The sequence below is a fragment of the Pogonomyrmex barbatus genome, unplaced genomic scaffold, assembly GCF_055798465.1.
Source record: "Pogonomyrmex barbatus isolate J1 unplaced genomic scaffold, ASM5579846v1 scaffold9, whole genome shotgun sequence".
NCBI lineage: Eukaryota > Metazoa > Arthropoda > Insecta > Hymenoptera > Formicidae > Pogonomyrmex > Pogonomyrmex barbatus.
Window position 1 is genome coordinate 6,070,753 of NW_028297193.1, and position 18,147 is coordinate 6,088,899.

Sequence of the window (18,147 nt, forward strand, 5' to 3'; positions counted from 1 at the left end):
TATCTCTGACAGGTAGTAGGTGTGCATATCAGAAATGTCAACTCTAACAATATCCGAAATTGTTGCCGTGCAGCGCTTTTTAAACGTTATTTAAACCTATTACAGACATTTATTGGGGATTTTTATTATATTTGGGGCGGATTACATATGGAAGATAATTAGGTCATCTCCGATAATGTCTTAGTTAATAGTCAGAATTAAATACTTACCAATGCTGTCAAAATATTTGTTTCTGTCATTTACAATTATCAGTTGCATCTTTTTCTGTTAAATTGATTAGACTTTTTGCGAAAACTTCTTTGAAGAAAATGCATCTTCAATAGTAATTCACGAGTGATCTGGAAAATTCTTTGAATATGTTGAATCTGTAATGAGAAAAAAATAGTTTTACGATAATATTACAATAATATATTATAAATAAAAATATTACAATACACACAATAAATAAAAATCAATTTTTCTTATTTGTAAATTTATTTGTAAATATTAAATTATTAACGTAATAATTTATCAAATAATATTCTTTGTATTCTTCATTTCATTAATTTATTTCTAGATAATTTGAATGTGATAGGACAATAATTTTACTATAATAAATTTCTAGTTAGGATATTGGAATTTCTAGTTAGGATAACACGCAATCGAGTTGATGAGGTTTGAGAATATTGAGCGACCAACAGCCGTTTGTTTCGACGCGGTGTTAATTCGATCACTGCCGATTTAGCTCCTTTGAGGTAACCCGATGTAAATCTCCGGCGAAACCCCCATCGAACCGTTTCGGTTAATTCGGGGAGAAACGTTGAAATTACCAGTGCTGTTGCCATAAACGAAAGATGAAAAGACATCTTTAGTGCTGTTACATAGATCAAGAAAGTTTTTGATTTGAACGGTAAATTAGAAGCTATCGATATTATTTAAGTTCTGTTTAAATTTATTTTCGAATCCGAAAATTTTTAGCCTAAGTAATTGATAAAATTCTAAATAATTGTAATTGTAATTTAAAAAATTTGTTTCGTCTATTGTACAGTGCTCCGCAATTGAAAAGATGTCATCTGACGATAATTTACTTGGAGGGAAGAAGATCGATTTTAACAAGAGATTTGTCACAACTGTCCAGATTTGATTCTTTTTGAAATATATTATTAAACATAAAATCTAAGAGACATATATTTTTTTATATGACCCAATTTGAGATGAAATAATCCTTCAAAGCTGACACTTATATGTATTAGTCACAAATTCTATTATCAGCAAAATGGTAAGATATATAGAAAGATAAAACTTTTATATAGTTTTTTATGTATTTTAGAATTGTATACTTAGATTTTTTTTTAAATCTAATATTTTTCAAAATACTTTTATCCATTTATCTATTATTTTTGTAAAATTTAAATTTTTTCTAAGAATAAAAATTAAAAGAAATTTTATATTAAATTCAATCATAGTTCAAATTTATTTTACAGAATCGCATCTTTGAAAAATAACAAATTTCAAAAATAATAATGATGGATAGAAGTATTTTGACAAATGCTAAATTTTTGAAAAATCTAGATATACAGTTATATAAAAAGCTAGAAAAATTTTGTCTAAAACATTTTTCTATATATTTCTCATCGTTTCTTAGATAATTGATTGGGGTCAAATAATTAGCTTTAATAAAATTTAATAAAAATTGTTTTACCCTTTATATTTCAAATTAATATAAAAAAATACGTCTAAATCTTTTAGATTTTTGTTTGTAACAATTGTTTTGTAACAATATATTTCAAGGAGAATCAAATTAGTTTCGAACAATTATAACAAGTCCCTCGTAAGTCGAAATCGAATGGACTTTCGTTAAAACTGGGATCCGTGTTTCAAGAGTAGTTGATTCACGCGCAACCGAACCGAGATCGAGTTTTCACGCGTAATCACGCATTATCGCACGCGTGTTTACATTTACGGGCGCGTGCACATTTACGCGTACGTAAAGGCACACGGAAATCCGGACTTGCGTGCGTATAGACACGCACGCACACGCGCACGGAAGGTGCATCGGGAGAGATTTCGTACAGCCGGTGCCAGATTGATTTGGTTTACCTAAACCGCTATCCTGTTCCCCTCCTGGGTTGGAAATCAGATAAAGAGAAAGCGGGACAGAGATAGAGAGGAGGGTGTCGGTGGATACCGCCCTGGATTTTCCGCCGGCAAGTCGCGGCGAGGAAGGGTGTTTACTCAAGACACGACAATTCATTACGTAATTGAATTGAATGAGCCCTCTCCTTCGCTCCGCGTCGTCCACCCCCTTCTGGAGCGTTCGGCTTGAATGTGTACGCGTGCGAATGCTCAGGCACGCGTGTGCGTGGTCTACGCGAGCCGAAGGGTGGACTGGAATTCAGAAGTGGATTAAGGGCCGGAAGGGGCCCCGGAAGTCTTTCGGAAGGATGCTCAGAGAACACAGCTTCCTTGTATCTGCATAATTACTTAAAAATGTTTTTTTTTTCAATTTGCATTGCATGAATATAGACACGAAGAAACTTTTAAAATTTATGCGTAATTCATTTTTAAGTCTAATCGTCTAGCAATGGATACAAAGCCAACGAGAAATAAATAATTAAACGGAAATCAGATCTGAATTCAAATCTTGAGCATTTTAGCCTTTACATGTTCAAGGTAAGAGCTGTCTGACCTCACGAATAACAGGCAAATTGCAATCCGTCCGATCTTGAGATAAAAGTAAAAATTGTTGTAGGTAGTTTAACATATTGCATAAAAATTTATTGAAAAAGATTTCGGTCCCGGGTCATATCGCGCCAGAGTTTCGCTACGTCCCTGCCGTAATCCTGCTGCGCGCACCCCGTTCGTCGTCGGTATCGCGCGGCGTCTACGCTGCTCTTCTCCGAGACCGGGGAGATCCGGAAGGCTGGGACCGACCGGAGGGGCTGGTAGCGAGCGACCGAATTAAACGATTAGTTAAACTGATTTCGAGTTAGGCGAATGAATAAGTAATCGGATTTCTCGTTAAGGTAATCGCATTGCGCCCTGATTGGCTCCGTCTGCCTGCGTTATAGGCCGCACTCCCGGCATTTTGCCCCTCTCTTCGTCCGGGCCATCCTCGTCAACGTCGATGTACCGTTCGCTCTCTCCCTCTTCCTCTCTCTCTCTCTCTCTCTCTCTCTCTCTCTCTCTCTGTCTGCTGTAAGCGAGGAGAGGGTGTCCTCTCATCGTTTGCACGAGGGTGTCCTCGCGCGTTCCCATTGTCGCCGTCTCATCTTCTAGAAATTGAGAAGCGCTACTGTTGGCAATATGCATGGATGCTGACTTTTCCGCTTACATTCTCTCCGTTATCTCGTTGTTTAACGCGCAAACTATCAATTACGGTCATTTAATTAGTACAATCGACCTCGTATCATAGACGCGTTAAAAACTTGGTAATTTAAAAACGCATTCTTCAACAAATTTCATAGCGTTTTTTATTGAAGGGCATTTTTCTAGTTTTATTAATTTTTTATTTTTATCTTATTCGGCTTTTCTTTAATTATAATATATTGTTAATTAAAGACTCCTCTTCCCTTTCATCTTCTCCTTTTCTTTTGAAGAAAAACAAATTTAAGATCGTGAATGTTTTCGTGAAGAAAATTGAGAGTTGAACCGACAAGACTTCAAGTTGCAAATTTTCGTTCGAAAGCGTTCGTGCACTTCTCGAGAGGACTTTACCCATTCTCGTCCGTCCGTATCCCGTAAAATGGACCGACAACGCGGAGTCTGCTAGTAGTCCGAGCAATTACATTCTCCCGAACGCAATCCCATTTAAATATTGCCGAGTTTGGCGGTGACAAACACGGAGGGTGGAGGGGCACATGTGCGACAGGGTCGCATTTACCTGGTACGCGCAGAGAGATTTGCGGTGTACCGACGTTGCTCGCGCGAGGAAGAGGAAAACTTCCGTAGATTTAATGTTGCTCTGAACGATGCAGATTTAGCGGTACCGTTGGCAGCGAATACGGAAAACCGACGTCTCGCCCCCGGCGAGACTCGCGCAACAAACGCGTACCTTATCGAGGACGATAAATCCCGCCTGAGAAATCGAGATTGGCAAGAACGAAATCGAGTTTACATCGAGTCGACGTACATCATTCCGACGGCCCTGAGAGTTCACTTACGCATCGTCGAGGAGGAAGACAAAGAGGAGCCGGAGGGAGAAAGAGAGAGAAGGAGTGTCTCTGCTGAGAAGAAAAATGGACATTGAAACGAAGAAATATATAGGAACTCAGAGAGTGAGGCAGCATGTGACAGAAGAAATGCACTTGTCACGAGTAACATGCAGGGCCGCTTTGTCTGCATCGCGATTCCTTTCGGATTTATTTGAATAAGTCCAAATTTATTTGAATGAATCCTCCATACATTTATTTTCTTATTTCTATTCATTTCATGATGGAGGTAATTTTAGATTGAGGGATAATAATTTTACTAAAATATTGAAAAATAATTGCATATTATAATCTTAGAAACACAGCTTATATTTTACATATAAAAATATTTTTGCAAGTTCTTTATATCTAATATAAATATATAACGAGAAGAAAAAAAACAATCTTGAAAAATAAAATAAGTACAAAAAATTTAATAATAAATGATGCAAAAACTCAAAAAGATTAAAATTAAAATATAAAAAACAAAGAAATACATAAATCATGTTAGATCTGTGTGTTTTACAATTCTTCTTGAATTCCTTTTAAAGTTTCTTAGCATTGTAATCGGAGGATAATCTTTTATATTCCAATGTATCTTTATTTGTAATTGTGTTGCCCTTTCTCAGGAATAAGAAATTTCCTGGTTATAGAATTTTATAATCGGATTACAATTGACATAGACAGAGACGTAAATTCGTGTTTACCTTATTCGTCATTTATCGAAGAAGAGATAACGTGTTTAAAATTCCTGAGTTCGTAAAATAACTCTCTTTTTAGCCCCGGCGCGGAAAGTCGACGATCCGACGACCGATAACGAGGCCAGACAAAAAGGAAGAGCTTTGACCGCGGAAAGCATGGGATTAATTACCGCGTGCCCGCGGCAGCGGCGGCGACGGCGGCCTGTTTCTGCCTCCAGGTAAATACGGCGGCCCTGGCGATCGTATAGGGCGCGGGAGGAGGGCACGAGGATCGGTAGGATGGTCGTCGAGCGGCGTCCTACCCCCCCCCCCCCGGCTCGGCGCGGCGAGGGGGTAGTTTCCCCACGAGCGTTTCCGCGGCGGGCGGAAAAGCGGGCGCAAATGCTAATGAGCGTCGGTTTGGGGGGTTAGATCGTGTCTGCCTCCCGGAAGGGCGCGAGGGAGGGTTGCCAGTCCCGGACCGCGTCTCGGCCGTGAAAAAGAGAGGGGAGAAGCACCTCGGGAGGGGGCGTTCCCGTCACGCCTATTCGCGCGCGGATTGGCCGGCGACCGAATGGCGTCCTGGAGGACGCGTGGCGTCGGGACGCCGACGTCGGGATGTGCCTCCCCGGCGACGTGTCTCCCCGGCGACCGCTCTCTCTCGCGACGGCGGCGGCGAGTGCCGTCGGTGCCGAGGCGCGACGTCGCGCGCGAGAGTCGCCCCGAGAGATAACCGTGAGGATGGAGCAGCTCGCCCAGTTCGTCTCCAAGAGCTTCGACAACGCGGCGGCGGCGGTGGCGGCCGCGACGAGCGTCGAGGTTGCCACCGGCTGCAGGGCGGCCGCCGGCGGCAGGATCACGCTCAGTGTCGCGCATCTCATCGGTGATCACGTCGCGGACGATGGCGATCGGCGTACGTGTATTAATCCCCATCTTTCACCGCGATAACGCCGCTTTGAGTGCCGATTTAATCGATCTGGAATCGATTATCCGGGATTAGATCGATTGATGCAGTGCGTACGAGATCATGTAGATCATGATGCTGGGCGTAGAAGCGTGCTGGATCGAAAGGAGATTTGCTGTGCGAGTCAGGTCGATTCGTATGTGTCTGTGCCTGAGTTTGTTAGTGATTGATATATCACCCGATGGAGTATATCGATCTCCGATTCATTGAGAAGAAATTCATAGTGGACGTTGTAATTATATTTCATGTGCGTTTCATGAGTAACTTTCGCAGATTGCGGCATGGTTACTTGAACTTACATAATTTGTGCTTGATATGTGGAATAAAGGAGAATTAATCGTGAACGCTTGAGATGTCGATATTTTTTTCTTTTTTTAATTAATTTCACTTTTTATGTTAGCGCATTGTTGTAATGGAGATTACGTTTCAAGATTTGTGGATCTTTGTTAGAATCATGCAATTCACTTACGAATCGACCTAATCGTCGGACCTAATCTTCGTTGCGGTCTTAATACTTCGTGAATAGGATGGTTCCATGCGACAAGTAAATACAAGAGAAACCTTGTTTAGATGAAGCGGCACAAGAGACCACGGCCGGCATCGTCGAGACGAGCGGAAGCGTCGAGGAGCCGCCGTCGCCGGAAGGTCGGCTGCAACCGGAGGATCTCTCCGTCACGGCCAAGATCAAGGACATCCGAGACACCGCGGAGAGTCTGCCACCCCTGAAGACGCCCGAGCTGAAGCTGTCGGTCCGCAAACTGCTCGGATGCACCCCCTCGCCGCCGCCCATATCGAGGGATCGATCACCCAGTCCGGAAAACTGCGTTGAACTAAAAAGTCAAAGCTCGAATGACAAGGCGATTGTGTCCTCCAATGATCAGGCCAAAGTGTCCTCGCAGGTTACAAGGTCGAGTGGACTGAATCAAGAGGACTCCGCCAAGGGTGAGTACAACAGAAAGAATAATAACTCTATAATTGTGTGCGTTATATTATAAAATAAATAATTGCAATAATTGCATTTTTTTTCAAAGATAGAGTTCTTGCTGCTGTTGTTTTAATAATCTTGACTTAAAGTGACTTAAAAAAATGACTTAAAGTCATTTACTGAAAATCATGATTGTTCACTGGTTACTTCATTAAGCTACAAAAATAGGAATTAAAATTGTTAAATAAATTGCAAAAAATGACTCATCTTGCACAATTCAAGTTAAGTAAGATAAAAAATTAAATTAAAAGCTGAATTTTAAAAAATGATGTTTCGATAAAGCAAATTATTCAAAATCCTAAGTTTTTCAAAATTTTATTCCTTCGCAGATTAAAAGGGAGGTTTGTTTTAAGTTACAATGTTTTGCAATTTCCACTTTTTTTACACTTATTTGAAAGATTTTACTCTTATTTGAATTTCATTGCTTTACAATTAACAAAATTAAGACAATGCATAAGGAAAATATTTCAAATTGCTAAATAAAAATTCAGATTACTCAACCCATGATACAATTTATTATGAATGCAAGTTTACATTCGCATAACATTTTATCACAAGAGAGATATGAGGAATACAGTTATTATCTAGATCGCATTCAGAATTGTTTTTAATCAAATTTAAACCCCAGAATTCTAAAGTTACGTCCCGTTTTATGCCTGCCCTGACCCAACGTGCGATGGTGTCGACTTTGATTTCGACGGATGGACCGATGTTCTTTATTACTAGCCCGTTTGCGATTGCCGTGCGAACGAGTGCAGGAAGGTCAGGAACCTCCTGGTGGCGGCTCCGAAGTCCCAGCACCGGAGGGATTCGATCTTCGTTTATAATTCAGGCCGTCGTCCAATAAAGCTCACAAGTGATTGGGAATAGCTGACCGTTCGCAATCTAACGATCGGCGACCCGATCGGCGATTTCGCTCACGAGCCAAGTCATCTTCGATAAAACGCTCGCTCCGCCGGGCACTGAAAGATGAAATTACGTCGATTCCTTTCATTCTCCTGTGGAACGGAAAGCACCTGTAACAAAAGTGAGCCACTCTCGCAAGAAACGGGATTCGCGAGGATTATTTCTGGATTAGTTGTTTATACGACGGAAAGAAATTTTGTTGTATAATACGTAAAAAAATTTAAACAGATTCAGGTCTAAAAATAACTTTATCGGGCCATTAAAATAATTATGTAGGTCGTTCAAAATAGTTGCCAGAATATTAAAAATTTTTATAGTATTATCATTATGCTTAAATGTTCTATATAATTATTTTGCTGGTCCAACAAAATTATTTTGATCCGACCGACAAATGTTTAAATACTCCAACAAAATCATTCTTCTATCTCGAATAAGGAAACATTCGTCCGATGACGAATTATTAGTTAGCAATCACTTACTCTAACATCGCTTTTATTCTAAACGTTTCCGGAACACTGGTCCACACTGCACGGTGCACGGTGCGCGATATGAGACTATCGTGGTGGTGAAAGCGGGTGAAAGAGACAGAGGATGAGAGAGAATCAAATCGGCGGGGATTGCGTTTTATAAAAAGCGCGTGCGGCGTTGAAGTAACGCCACGCACGTTTCCCCGCGCGATAACTCGGCGAGCCGAGCGGGCAGAGCACGGCGCCATGAATTTATGGTTTAATATGCGGCCCGCCGCGTTAGTTGTGTGTACGCCCCCTAAACGGGGGTAGCGGCGAGGAGGCTGCAAGCACCGGCAGCTCGCCTATCTCTCGAGGGCCCATAACTTTTTCCGATTAAACGCAAATCAAAAAGCAATCTACCCGGCCGGCAGCCATCGCAGCCGCGAAAGTAAAACCGTAAATATTCGCCCAGGAGCCCCCGGCCGGGGGGGGGGGACATTCGGCGTACCGAAAAGGGCGTGAAGCGATAAATATTAATGCATCTTGCAGGCGCTGATCGCCTCCATACGATCCTCTTACGTTATATTAATTACATCGTAATGTACGTCGTGTAGCGATCTTTTAATGCGTGAAAATGAAATTCTGATCACAATCGATATTTCTCACAATATTTCTCGCTAAAAACAATCGTTTTTTAGTAAAAAATTTGGAAAATTTTGGAAAATTGATAATAAAAATGAAAAAAAAAAAACACAAGTTTTAATATGAATAAAATTGACTAATCGCATTTAATTAAACCACTTATCTTCACTGATATTTCACTAATCAAGTAAATCAGAAACACTTGGTATCACAAAATCACAACAATTTTATTTTAATAACGGCAAAATAATATTCAAAAATACATTGGTTGACATAAATAAGAAATATTACGCTTCTCTCTAAAAACCGATTAAATATTTCGACAGGGGTTGCACTAATGCGAAGCGCGTGGAGGCTTCGTGGATACTTTCTCAAGTCATATATACGTCACCCTACCACGAGCCTTGCAGCTTTCTCGAAACGAGCACTTCCCGCGATGCGATACTACGAAACACATTTTGCCTCCCCCCAACGATTTAGCGCGGCTCTCGCGCCCATCGGTCTTCAGTCGCGCGTGTTTTTCCGCGATTGCCGTAAGTGTTGGTGCTTGACCGCTGGTCAAAGGCCTGCTCGTACGTATATTTATGGCACTTGGGGCACGACTTTCCTGAAGTATGATAGTGGAGGGTGCGCGGCCGCTACTTTAGAAAAATGAGAGAGAGAGAGAGAGAGAGAGAGAGAGAGAGAGAGAGAGAGAGAGAGTTTTCTTCCCATTTACGTTCGAGCTACTCACAAAACGTTCTCGCGATATAGTAAAAATGATAAATTGTAGTTCTAAAAAAATATTTACGCGAGTAAAGTAAGCAGGAGAATAAATTTGAGAAAACGATAAATTATGTAACATTCAGTAACGACTAAATATTTACGTTTGACGATCGAGTTTAAATCTAAGAACGTTAAGAGGAAAGGAAGAGTAAATAATTAAGTATCCTTTCGAACGATGTTCGCGATTCCTGAGATTCGGAAAGAATTATGCGACAAGGAGTTAAACTTCTCAGAGGGTACGACCGGGCCACTTTGCTTCATTAAGCAATAAGTGATTGCATTGCCTTAAACCCCCCCCTTCCCTAGCTTCTTACGTATTCATGGCACCATGTGCCATATGTAGTGGGATACGACGACGCTTTTATACGTCTAATGGCCGTGATATCTCGGCTCGTTTTGGAGGGAGAAAAATAGTATAGCCAAGGTGGCGGAATACGGGGGTTGCTCTTCGGGGGTGGCTTAACTGGATCAGGCCAAGAGGGCAGCGCTCTTAGTAATTGAATTAGTGACCCCTCGCGTCCGAGTGTGATTGCTTTGGGTTTTCCAGTAGCAGGGTTCGGTTATCTGTTCCCTCTCTTCATCCCGCAGAATCCCTCACGCCGTCTCGATCTCCACGAGATATTGGATAACGTTCAGCAACTACGATTTTGCACCTCAGATCGGTATATGCTCAGGTAATTTGGCCGAGAGGATTTGAGAAAACGTGTTATTGAACTTGGAAAATACCTTCAGAATTCCAAAATTTCGATTCACCCAAGTGTACATCAACGATCAACACATTTTAACATTGCAATGGTCGTCGTTTTTTCTTCATTCGTTTTTATTAGAAGCAAAGTCTTAAAATATTTTAATCATTTTATTTCATTCGTATATATAAAATTCAATAATAAATGCAGAAAAATTTATTCGAATTATTACGCATAAAACACAAATAACACAAATAAAATACAAGGATGCATGAAAGGAATAATTTTGCTGGCAAATCTAAAAATTTAGCCAGATATAAATCTGAAAATAATTTTTTTGGATAATTAAAAAATTTTTGCAATATTATTATCACATTTAAACGTCCTAGATAATAATTTTGATGATCCAACAAAATTATTTTCAGATTTGTCTGACCAAATTTTTAGATTTTTAAAAATTGCTCTCTCGGTATTGTAATGCACAATCGTGCTGTGACTCATTGTTCTCCTTTCAGAGCCTTATGAAAAATGAAAAGAATAATTCAAACGATGCCGATTTTCACCCCCCCCCCCCCACTTCCTACATACGGAAATAAACTGGTACGTTCGAGTTAATGACTGCGACAACGCGCGTATATGTGTTGGGTTATGCTAACAATGTGCCGGCGAGGGGCGTCGGAAACCGCGCGAGTTATTTTGGCGTGCGGAGAGGGAGGTGGTTTTAAACCGCCGCTGTACATATGGATGCGGGGGGGGCGCGCACCCTGCCTAGGGCTCAGATTGGATTACGCGGATATGCGCTAATTGATTAAAGCGCCGTACGCCGTACGCAATGCCGCATGGGCGATCGCGCCGGCGTGCAAACGCACGTAGACTGCGGATCGTCCGTCTCGTTTTTTGCCTCCGTTTTCCGGATAAATCGCACGGCCGTTCTGTCACCCGTGGAAAGCGACACCGCAGAATATTCCGCGATAAAAGCGCAATTTGCCGGCCACTCCTCGATCCTCATTTGCGCTTAATAAATCGTCCCTCATTAGAATAAAATTCCAACGTAACAATCTGATTTTTGAGGTAACTCATAATTCTGCAGGGAGCGATTATTATTGCAAAAACTAATAAAAAAAAAATAGAATTTTGAAGATTTTGAAAAGGATGTAGATTGCTTTTTATTTTTTTCCCATTTGTTTCATTAATTTTCTGTCGTTCGTAAGGTTTGGCTTTCTCATAGCCATATTGAATTATGACGTTAGAAGCGAGAAATTACAGAAAATTTCTTGCGCTCTATTGTTTTATTTTCTACGTTTTTCTGAAAAATATAATTTTCATATTTTCATATTCTTAAAATTTGTAAAAAATATCAGAGAGTAAGATATCTGTCCAACAAGTCATGTAAAAGTGTAAAATAATTCTTGAAATGATGAAATCATTAGAAATTACTAGATCTAGTTGTTTCTGATAGGTGAGCAGTGACCAGTTATTTCAAGAATTATTTTATACTTTTACGTGATCTATTGGACAGATCTTATCTTATTTTCTGGTATTTTTTACAAATTTTAAGAATATAAAAATATCATGTTTTTAAGGAAAAAATAAAATAAAATTATACGGTGCAAGAAATTTTTTGAATATCATTTCTCACCTCTAACGTCACATAACTTATGTCGCGTTGCAAGAAAACCGATTCTTAATAAATAAAATCTAAATGACTCGACTCTTAGCTTATAATTCGCAATTTTGTGAAAATCTTTAATATTATAAGAGCATGCATAAGTATCTCAGCGAAAGGATAATTATCCTGAAAAACGGACGAAAAGATGCTCTGAGGTGAAAAACTTTCTTGGCACGTCGTATAAAGCGGCCGCAAGCATCGCCGCGAGTTAGAGAGACGCTTGGATAATTAACGGCCATACGATTTAATTAATGGTCGCTTAATGTAAAGTAACTACGGCTCTTCGAAGTGTTGCCGACGAGAAGGAGGCGAGGAAACTCGGAAGGGGCGCGTGACGAGAAGGGGGAGGGGGACAGAGGTGGATTAAGTGTCTCGCGTAAGAGCCCTTGACGAAGGGGATGTGATTTATATAATTTAGCAAAGTGGTGAGCTACGCAGTCTTATACCGGGTCGTTAGTCATCCCTACCCTCTCGGCTAGACAGGGAGGGGGGTGGGCGAGCTCGTACCATCTCACCTTAATCACCCACCTTCTCCGCCTTTCTGCATCTGTCCGATAGAATCTTCCGTGTGAGGCTGCATTCCTGATGCAATTTCGCAATTTGTGCGTAGATTTTAACGCGCGATTAACACGTTAATGTACAGTTCGCTACATGTCAAACGAATTGAGGTTTGTTCACTTTTATGATTTCTCCATGTATCGAAAGAAAGAAACGGTTTTGCCATCGCATCTTCCTCCCACGTTTGTCTAATGTCATCCAATTAGAGATGCCGGCCGACATCTTGATTTGAATAAGATTCTCATAAGGTGGCGAGATATATGTTGATGGCGCCCAGACTGGAAGAAATGGCCCGTAAACGATTCGCGAAGATCAATTCTACGGCACCGGGTCGCTCCGACCCGGTCGTTTTGGCTCGCGGCGCGCATTTGTCCCTGTGAATTAATCATCGCGCGACGAAAATCTCCCTGTTACTCGTGGTTCATCTCCGGGGATGACTCACGATACTTGGATTTCTGTTTCGTCGAAATTATAACTTGATAGCGAGAAATGAAGAGAACGCGAAAAAGAACCATTTATATGTTCAAAAAAAGATTTAGCTGAAGTACTTAAAAATTTGATTAGATCTGAAAATAATTTTGGACCATCAATTATGAAATTATTTAATGATTTATGATTACAAAATTTGAATATTCTGCACAGAAAGAAATATCTTTTTAGAGGAAGATCCAGATCTTCGATTCCTGACTGAAGTAATATTTTTCGCAATAAAAATTTCTTACAGATATTTAATTCATTATCATTAAGAGGTTAAATATAACTTTCAACTGCTACGTTTCAGACAGTAAAAAAAACGACACATAATTAAGAATCGAAGGTTTTAGAAAATGATTTCTAGAATTTGTTTAATAAAAATTTTTTTCTGACTATATAGTGAATCTTCCCATTGTCTGAATGACGCATCAGTATATATATAATTTATAATTTATTTAAAATATTTTTCTAATAAATTTGCTCATATTAAAAAAATAAATCTAAAAAATTCTATTTATTTAACAGTTCAACCGATTCACTTATTTGAGCTAAAAAATATAATTATTTAATTTTTCAAATAATAAGTATTTTTACATGAAAAAGAAAACGCTTTTTTGAAAAAAATTACTTTCGTTTTTAATTTAAATAATCTTATATTATTCAAACAATTTCATTATTTCAATAAAAATGTTGAAATTTCTATAAAACATTTTTTTATTTTAATTAATAATTATATTGTCAAAATAATATTTAATTTATTTTGGTCTTGGAGCTTCCTATTTGGAGGGATTCCATTTAGTTCTTATTTTGAGAATTCGCCTTTAAAAAACTATTTTATTAGAAATAATTGAAATGATCTCAATACTATGTTTTTTTATTCTATCTTGCATGATATTTATTTACGAGAAATAGAACTCTTCCGCGTCCATTTGGCGGCAATATTACATACTGCTCGCGAGTTAATGTTTTATTTCATTAAATTACATTTAGTGTAATCAAAGAATATTATTTCAGTGAGAAAAAATTGTTTCAAACAATGGTAATTTTTTTTTAACAAATAACATGACTTAATGCAATATCTTTATTCAAAAATATAAATGTTTCATATAAAATTATATTTATTTGAATTAAATAAGTATAAGTTAAACAAATAAGAATACAAAATGAAAAAAATCTTGTTTTCTATGTAGCAATTAATTTGGATATCTAATATAATCGTTCTGATAGCCCACACTTCTAAATGCTTCAACAAAATTGTTTTTTCTGTCTTGTTATATCGTTTTGCGTTATAATTAAAAAGATATTTAATTAATATAACGCTTTACCACGTTCACTTAGGCAATAATTAATTCGTAGGATCCAATTGCCGAAGCAACGGAAGTGGTAATGGCAAACAGAGGAGATCGCGAACGAACTTCACTATCGAGCAGCTGGCTGAACTCGAAAGGCTTTTTGACGAAACGCATTACCCCGATGCATTTATGAGGGAAGAACTGAGCCAGCGGCTCGGTCTCAGCGAGGCGCGGGTACAGGTTTGGTTCCAGAATCGACGCGCCAAATGTCGCAAGCACGAGAGCCAATTGCACAAAGGTAAGTAACAGACTGTCACGATTAAAATTTGAGATAGTACAATGAAGATAGGACATTGAAAATAGTGCATTTTTATTATTATTTTTTTTTTTTACTTAAATCAATCCACTTTTCACTTTATCAAGTAACGCGTGACGCTGAGAAAACAGACATGCCTTCTATGGTTATAGTTATTCTAATAGTTATCGAATTAGACGGTGCTGAGAAATATCAAACAATTGAACCATTCCGCGCAAAGAAGCGATATGTTCCCTTTTTCTTCCTCTTTTTCTTGTTATGATTAATATGCTTAATTAATTAAAAAAAAAAAAATTAAATTTTCCCGCAGGCGTCGCTGGAAGCATGGTGCTGGCACCGCGCAGTCCGCCAACAACGTTGGAACCGTGTCGAGTTGCGCCTTACCTGCCAGCCCTCAGGTTGCACCCGCCGATGCAAGGAACGGGCGCCGCAAGCGTCACGGTTGGATCGGCCTTCGACCCGGCGGTGCTGCACTACGCGGCCGCCGGCGGCCTCTTCTGTCTGCCACCACCGCCACCGCCACCCCCGGCGCCGTCGGCCGGTCATCCCCCTCATCCGCTGAGCCTGGCGGCGTCGCTGGCCGCTGCTGCGGCTCGCTCGAAGAACAGCAGCATCGCAGACCTGAGGCTAAAAGCAAGACGGCACCAGGAGGCCTTAGGACTCGACCGACCCGCGTAAGGTCCGCGCCGTGATACGTCTTGGACAAGAGGGAGACTCGACAAGGGTGAAGAGGGTGCGAGTTATCGTGATGGTGAGTATACGTTGGGGAGGATTCGTACTCTCTCGAAATGTGAGTTGGAGCGACGCGAAGAAAGGATTGTAAGTGGACCGACATTGTGATCGCGGTGAGTTCAATTCTCGTAGGGAAGGTACATACCTTACGCCAGGACAGTGTATGAATTCACCAAGATACTCACTGTCGTCGTTCGTTAAATCTATTAGCGGGCTAGTAAAACTTTGATTTAAATTCAGGAGATTTTAATTCGCTTTTCTCGTTTATATCATTTTGATACTGGAAACATTAATTATATGCGGCTATAACCCTTATAAAAATTTAATATCACAAGGTAGTGCTTAATTCTCTATTTAGAGAATTTTATTAAAAGTATCGTTTTTCATTTTTTTAAATTTTATTGAAAGTATTATTATTTAGTACTCTTTTAATACGTAAAATAATTTCTAATATTGGATTTCTGTAAAGGAATTACACGCGTTTTTTGCAGCAACCCGCTCGCGTATAGAATTAAGAACGACACGTGATGCATCCCTTCATCCGTGACGAGTGCCGAAGAGTCTGAGAAGTACAAAGGACACTCAATGTGTATAAAGTAGAGGAAGTGCGACGGGAAATGTGTAACATACATAATGTATACAGAATCTCGCTTGTATCTCGATTAGCGTACTCCGTGTCGAAGAACTGTGATGCAAAACTGCGAAGTTTAATCAGCGCCGACGACTGGGCAGACGACACATTAATGTAAAATTTATCAACAATTCTTGAACCAGTCTTCACCCCTTGCAGCGGGCACGCGTTCGGAGCGGAAATCAAAGTGGCTCTTATGTATACTCGTATTTAAATAATTACTACATTTTTTTAAATAATTATTATTTAAATTTTGTAAAAAATTAATCGAGATGCGTTCAATTCTTGATCAGTCATATTAAAAAAAAATCGTAAAATATTTACTATTTTGCTAAAAATAACAAAACGCATCGAGATCTCCAATCAGCTGTGTAAAAAGAATCTTAATGTCCATTTCTATCAATATAGATTTTAACTCTCAATTTAATTTACTTTTTTTTAATCTTAAGAATTAGAGAAAGATAAGGAGTATAAATTAAATCAAAATTAAAATTAATAAATATTGGTAGAAATGGATACAAATCGTCTCTGAGAATAGATCAAAGGGCAAGAATACTTCCGCAGGGTATTCAGGGCCACGGGGGAATTCAGAAGGTGACCACCATGATCGCTGACCACCCATAAAAGGGATCGTTCATCGTTTTCCAAGAGAGCACAGATCTTGGTCGCAACGGTTTTTGCCAGCGCTATTAGCAGACGGGGGAATATCAGGGGGATAGGGGGAGGGGAAATTCCAGGACGCGCCAGGATCGCTGACCAACCGCGGGCGGGAATTATAGATCGCCGCGTCCTGGCAGCGACTTGCAAGACATAACTCTCGTAGATGATTCACGGGCGGGTGGACGGACGCCGGACGATTTCTCGCGTTCGTCGCACGGGCGAGCACGAACGGCATCGCCGTCGGGGCGCTAATGCAATAACGCGCGGCTACGCGGATAAATCAAGCCGGGCGGACCGCTCGAACGGCGGCCGCGCCAGTGCCGCGCCGCGTAATCGCGTTACCCCGGTCGTCCCCGGGGCGCCGTTATTGTTCTGGAACCCCTTGCCCTCAGAGACGAGGACGAGGTGCACACGAAAGTCACAACGCAAGTTCCTCGCGTTTAATAATTCATCCTCGCGATTTGTTTCGCGCAAATCATGAAACGCGAGTCCTATTCATCCCTTATTGAAATTTAGATTTACTGGAAGATAATGATTAATTATTTATTTTAGGCACTGACCAACAGTGTCTAAAATAAGTAACTTCCAATATTATATTGACCAATGTTAAATTGGATTTTTGTAAGGGATTATTTTTTTTCTTCTTCTTCTTTCTTTAAGACTGTTATTTCTGTTTTTTATCTCTCCTGTGATTTCGCCAGTCCAGCTCTCCTGCCATCTTTTCGGTGATCGATCAGGAAATCTTCTGTTTTGTGGTTTTTAGTCTTTGGTCTACTTTGCAATTCTGTTTGAATCCATCCTGGTCTTTCCATTGTTTTCTTTTAGATTTTATCTTTGTCTTCTATTTGCAGTTTTCCTTTAATAGCGCTACTTCTGACTCTATTTCGCAGACCTATTGCCTTTATTGTTTTTAGCGTTTTCATCTCTATGATTCTGATGGAGATAAGGGATTAATCATGAAAGAATAAGGGAAATTTTGTGATATCATATGTCGAATATGTATATTAAAAGAAGAAAAAGGATTTTTAGCAAGGGATAAAATATTGCTGTCATAAACAACATGGAAACGTATTAGCGTTTGCCATATAAGAAACGCGTGGAAAGCTCACCGCAATATCAAGTCGTGATGAAATGTCTTCCGGTGCATTTTCGCGGATAAATCAACCATGCATCTTGGGGGAGGATTGTAATCGCGTTAACACGAATTTATTCCGGCCATCCCCGGGGCGTCGTTATCGTCCCATCGATAGGTCGAAGCAACGCCGCGTGGCCGTGATTTGATTAGCGACTTTAATTAAAAAGAACGCCGGTGCGCAGCGATCGTTTCAACATACGACCCATATACGCCGGACTTTTTATAGCTGCTGCATATAAAAAAAAGAAAACCCATAATTCGGTCGCTTTACGACCGCAAGATTGATTCTGCAACAATGACTTATAGTCTCATAAACCAAATATCTCGCGATGATACTTTCTAATATAATAGATTACAGGATTTCTATTGGATGAAAGTTAATTTAATTTGGATAAAAGTTAATTTAATTACAAGCTACTAACAATTGGAATATC

General features: G+C 39.9%; 1 protein-coding gene across 1 annotated transcript; it reads left to right on the forward strand.

Annotated features, from left to right (window-relative positions):
- The first annotated feature begins 5,563 nt into the window (after positions 1-5,563).
- Positions 5,564-16,608, forward strand: LOC105433613 (uncharacterized). Its single transcript, XM_011649002.3, has 4 exons — positions 5,564-5,762; positions 6,384-6,755; positions 14,304-14,537; positions 14,866-16,608. Exons 1-4 carry the CDS (start codon positions 5,591-5,593, stop codon positions 15,231-15,233), a joined length of 1,146 nt encoding a protein of 381 aa, XP_011647304.2. The 5' UTR covers positions 5,564-5,590; the 3' UTR covers positions 15,234-16,608.
- The last annotated feature ends 1,539 nt before the right edge of the window (positions 16,609-18,147 follow it).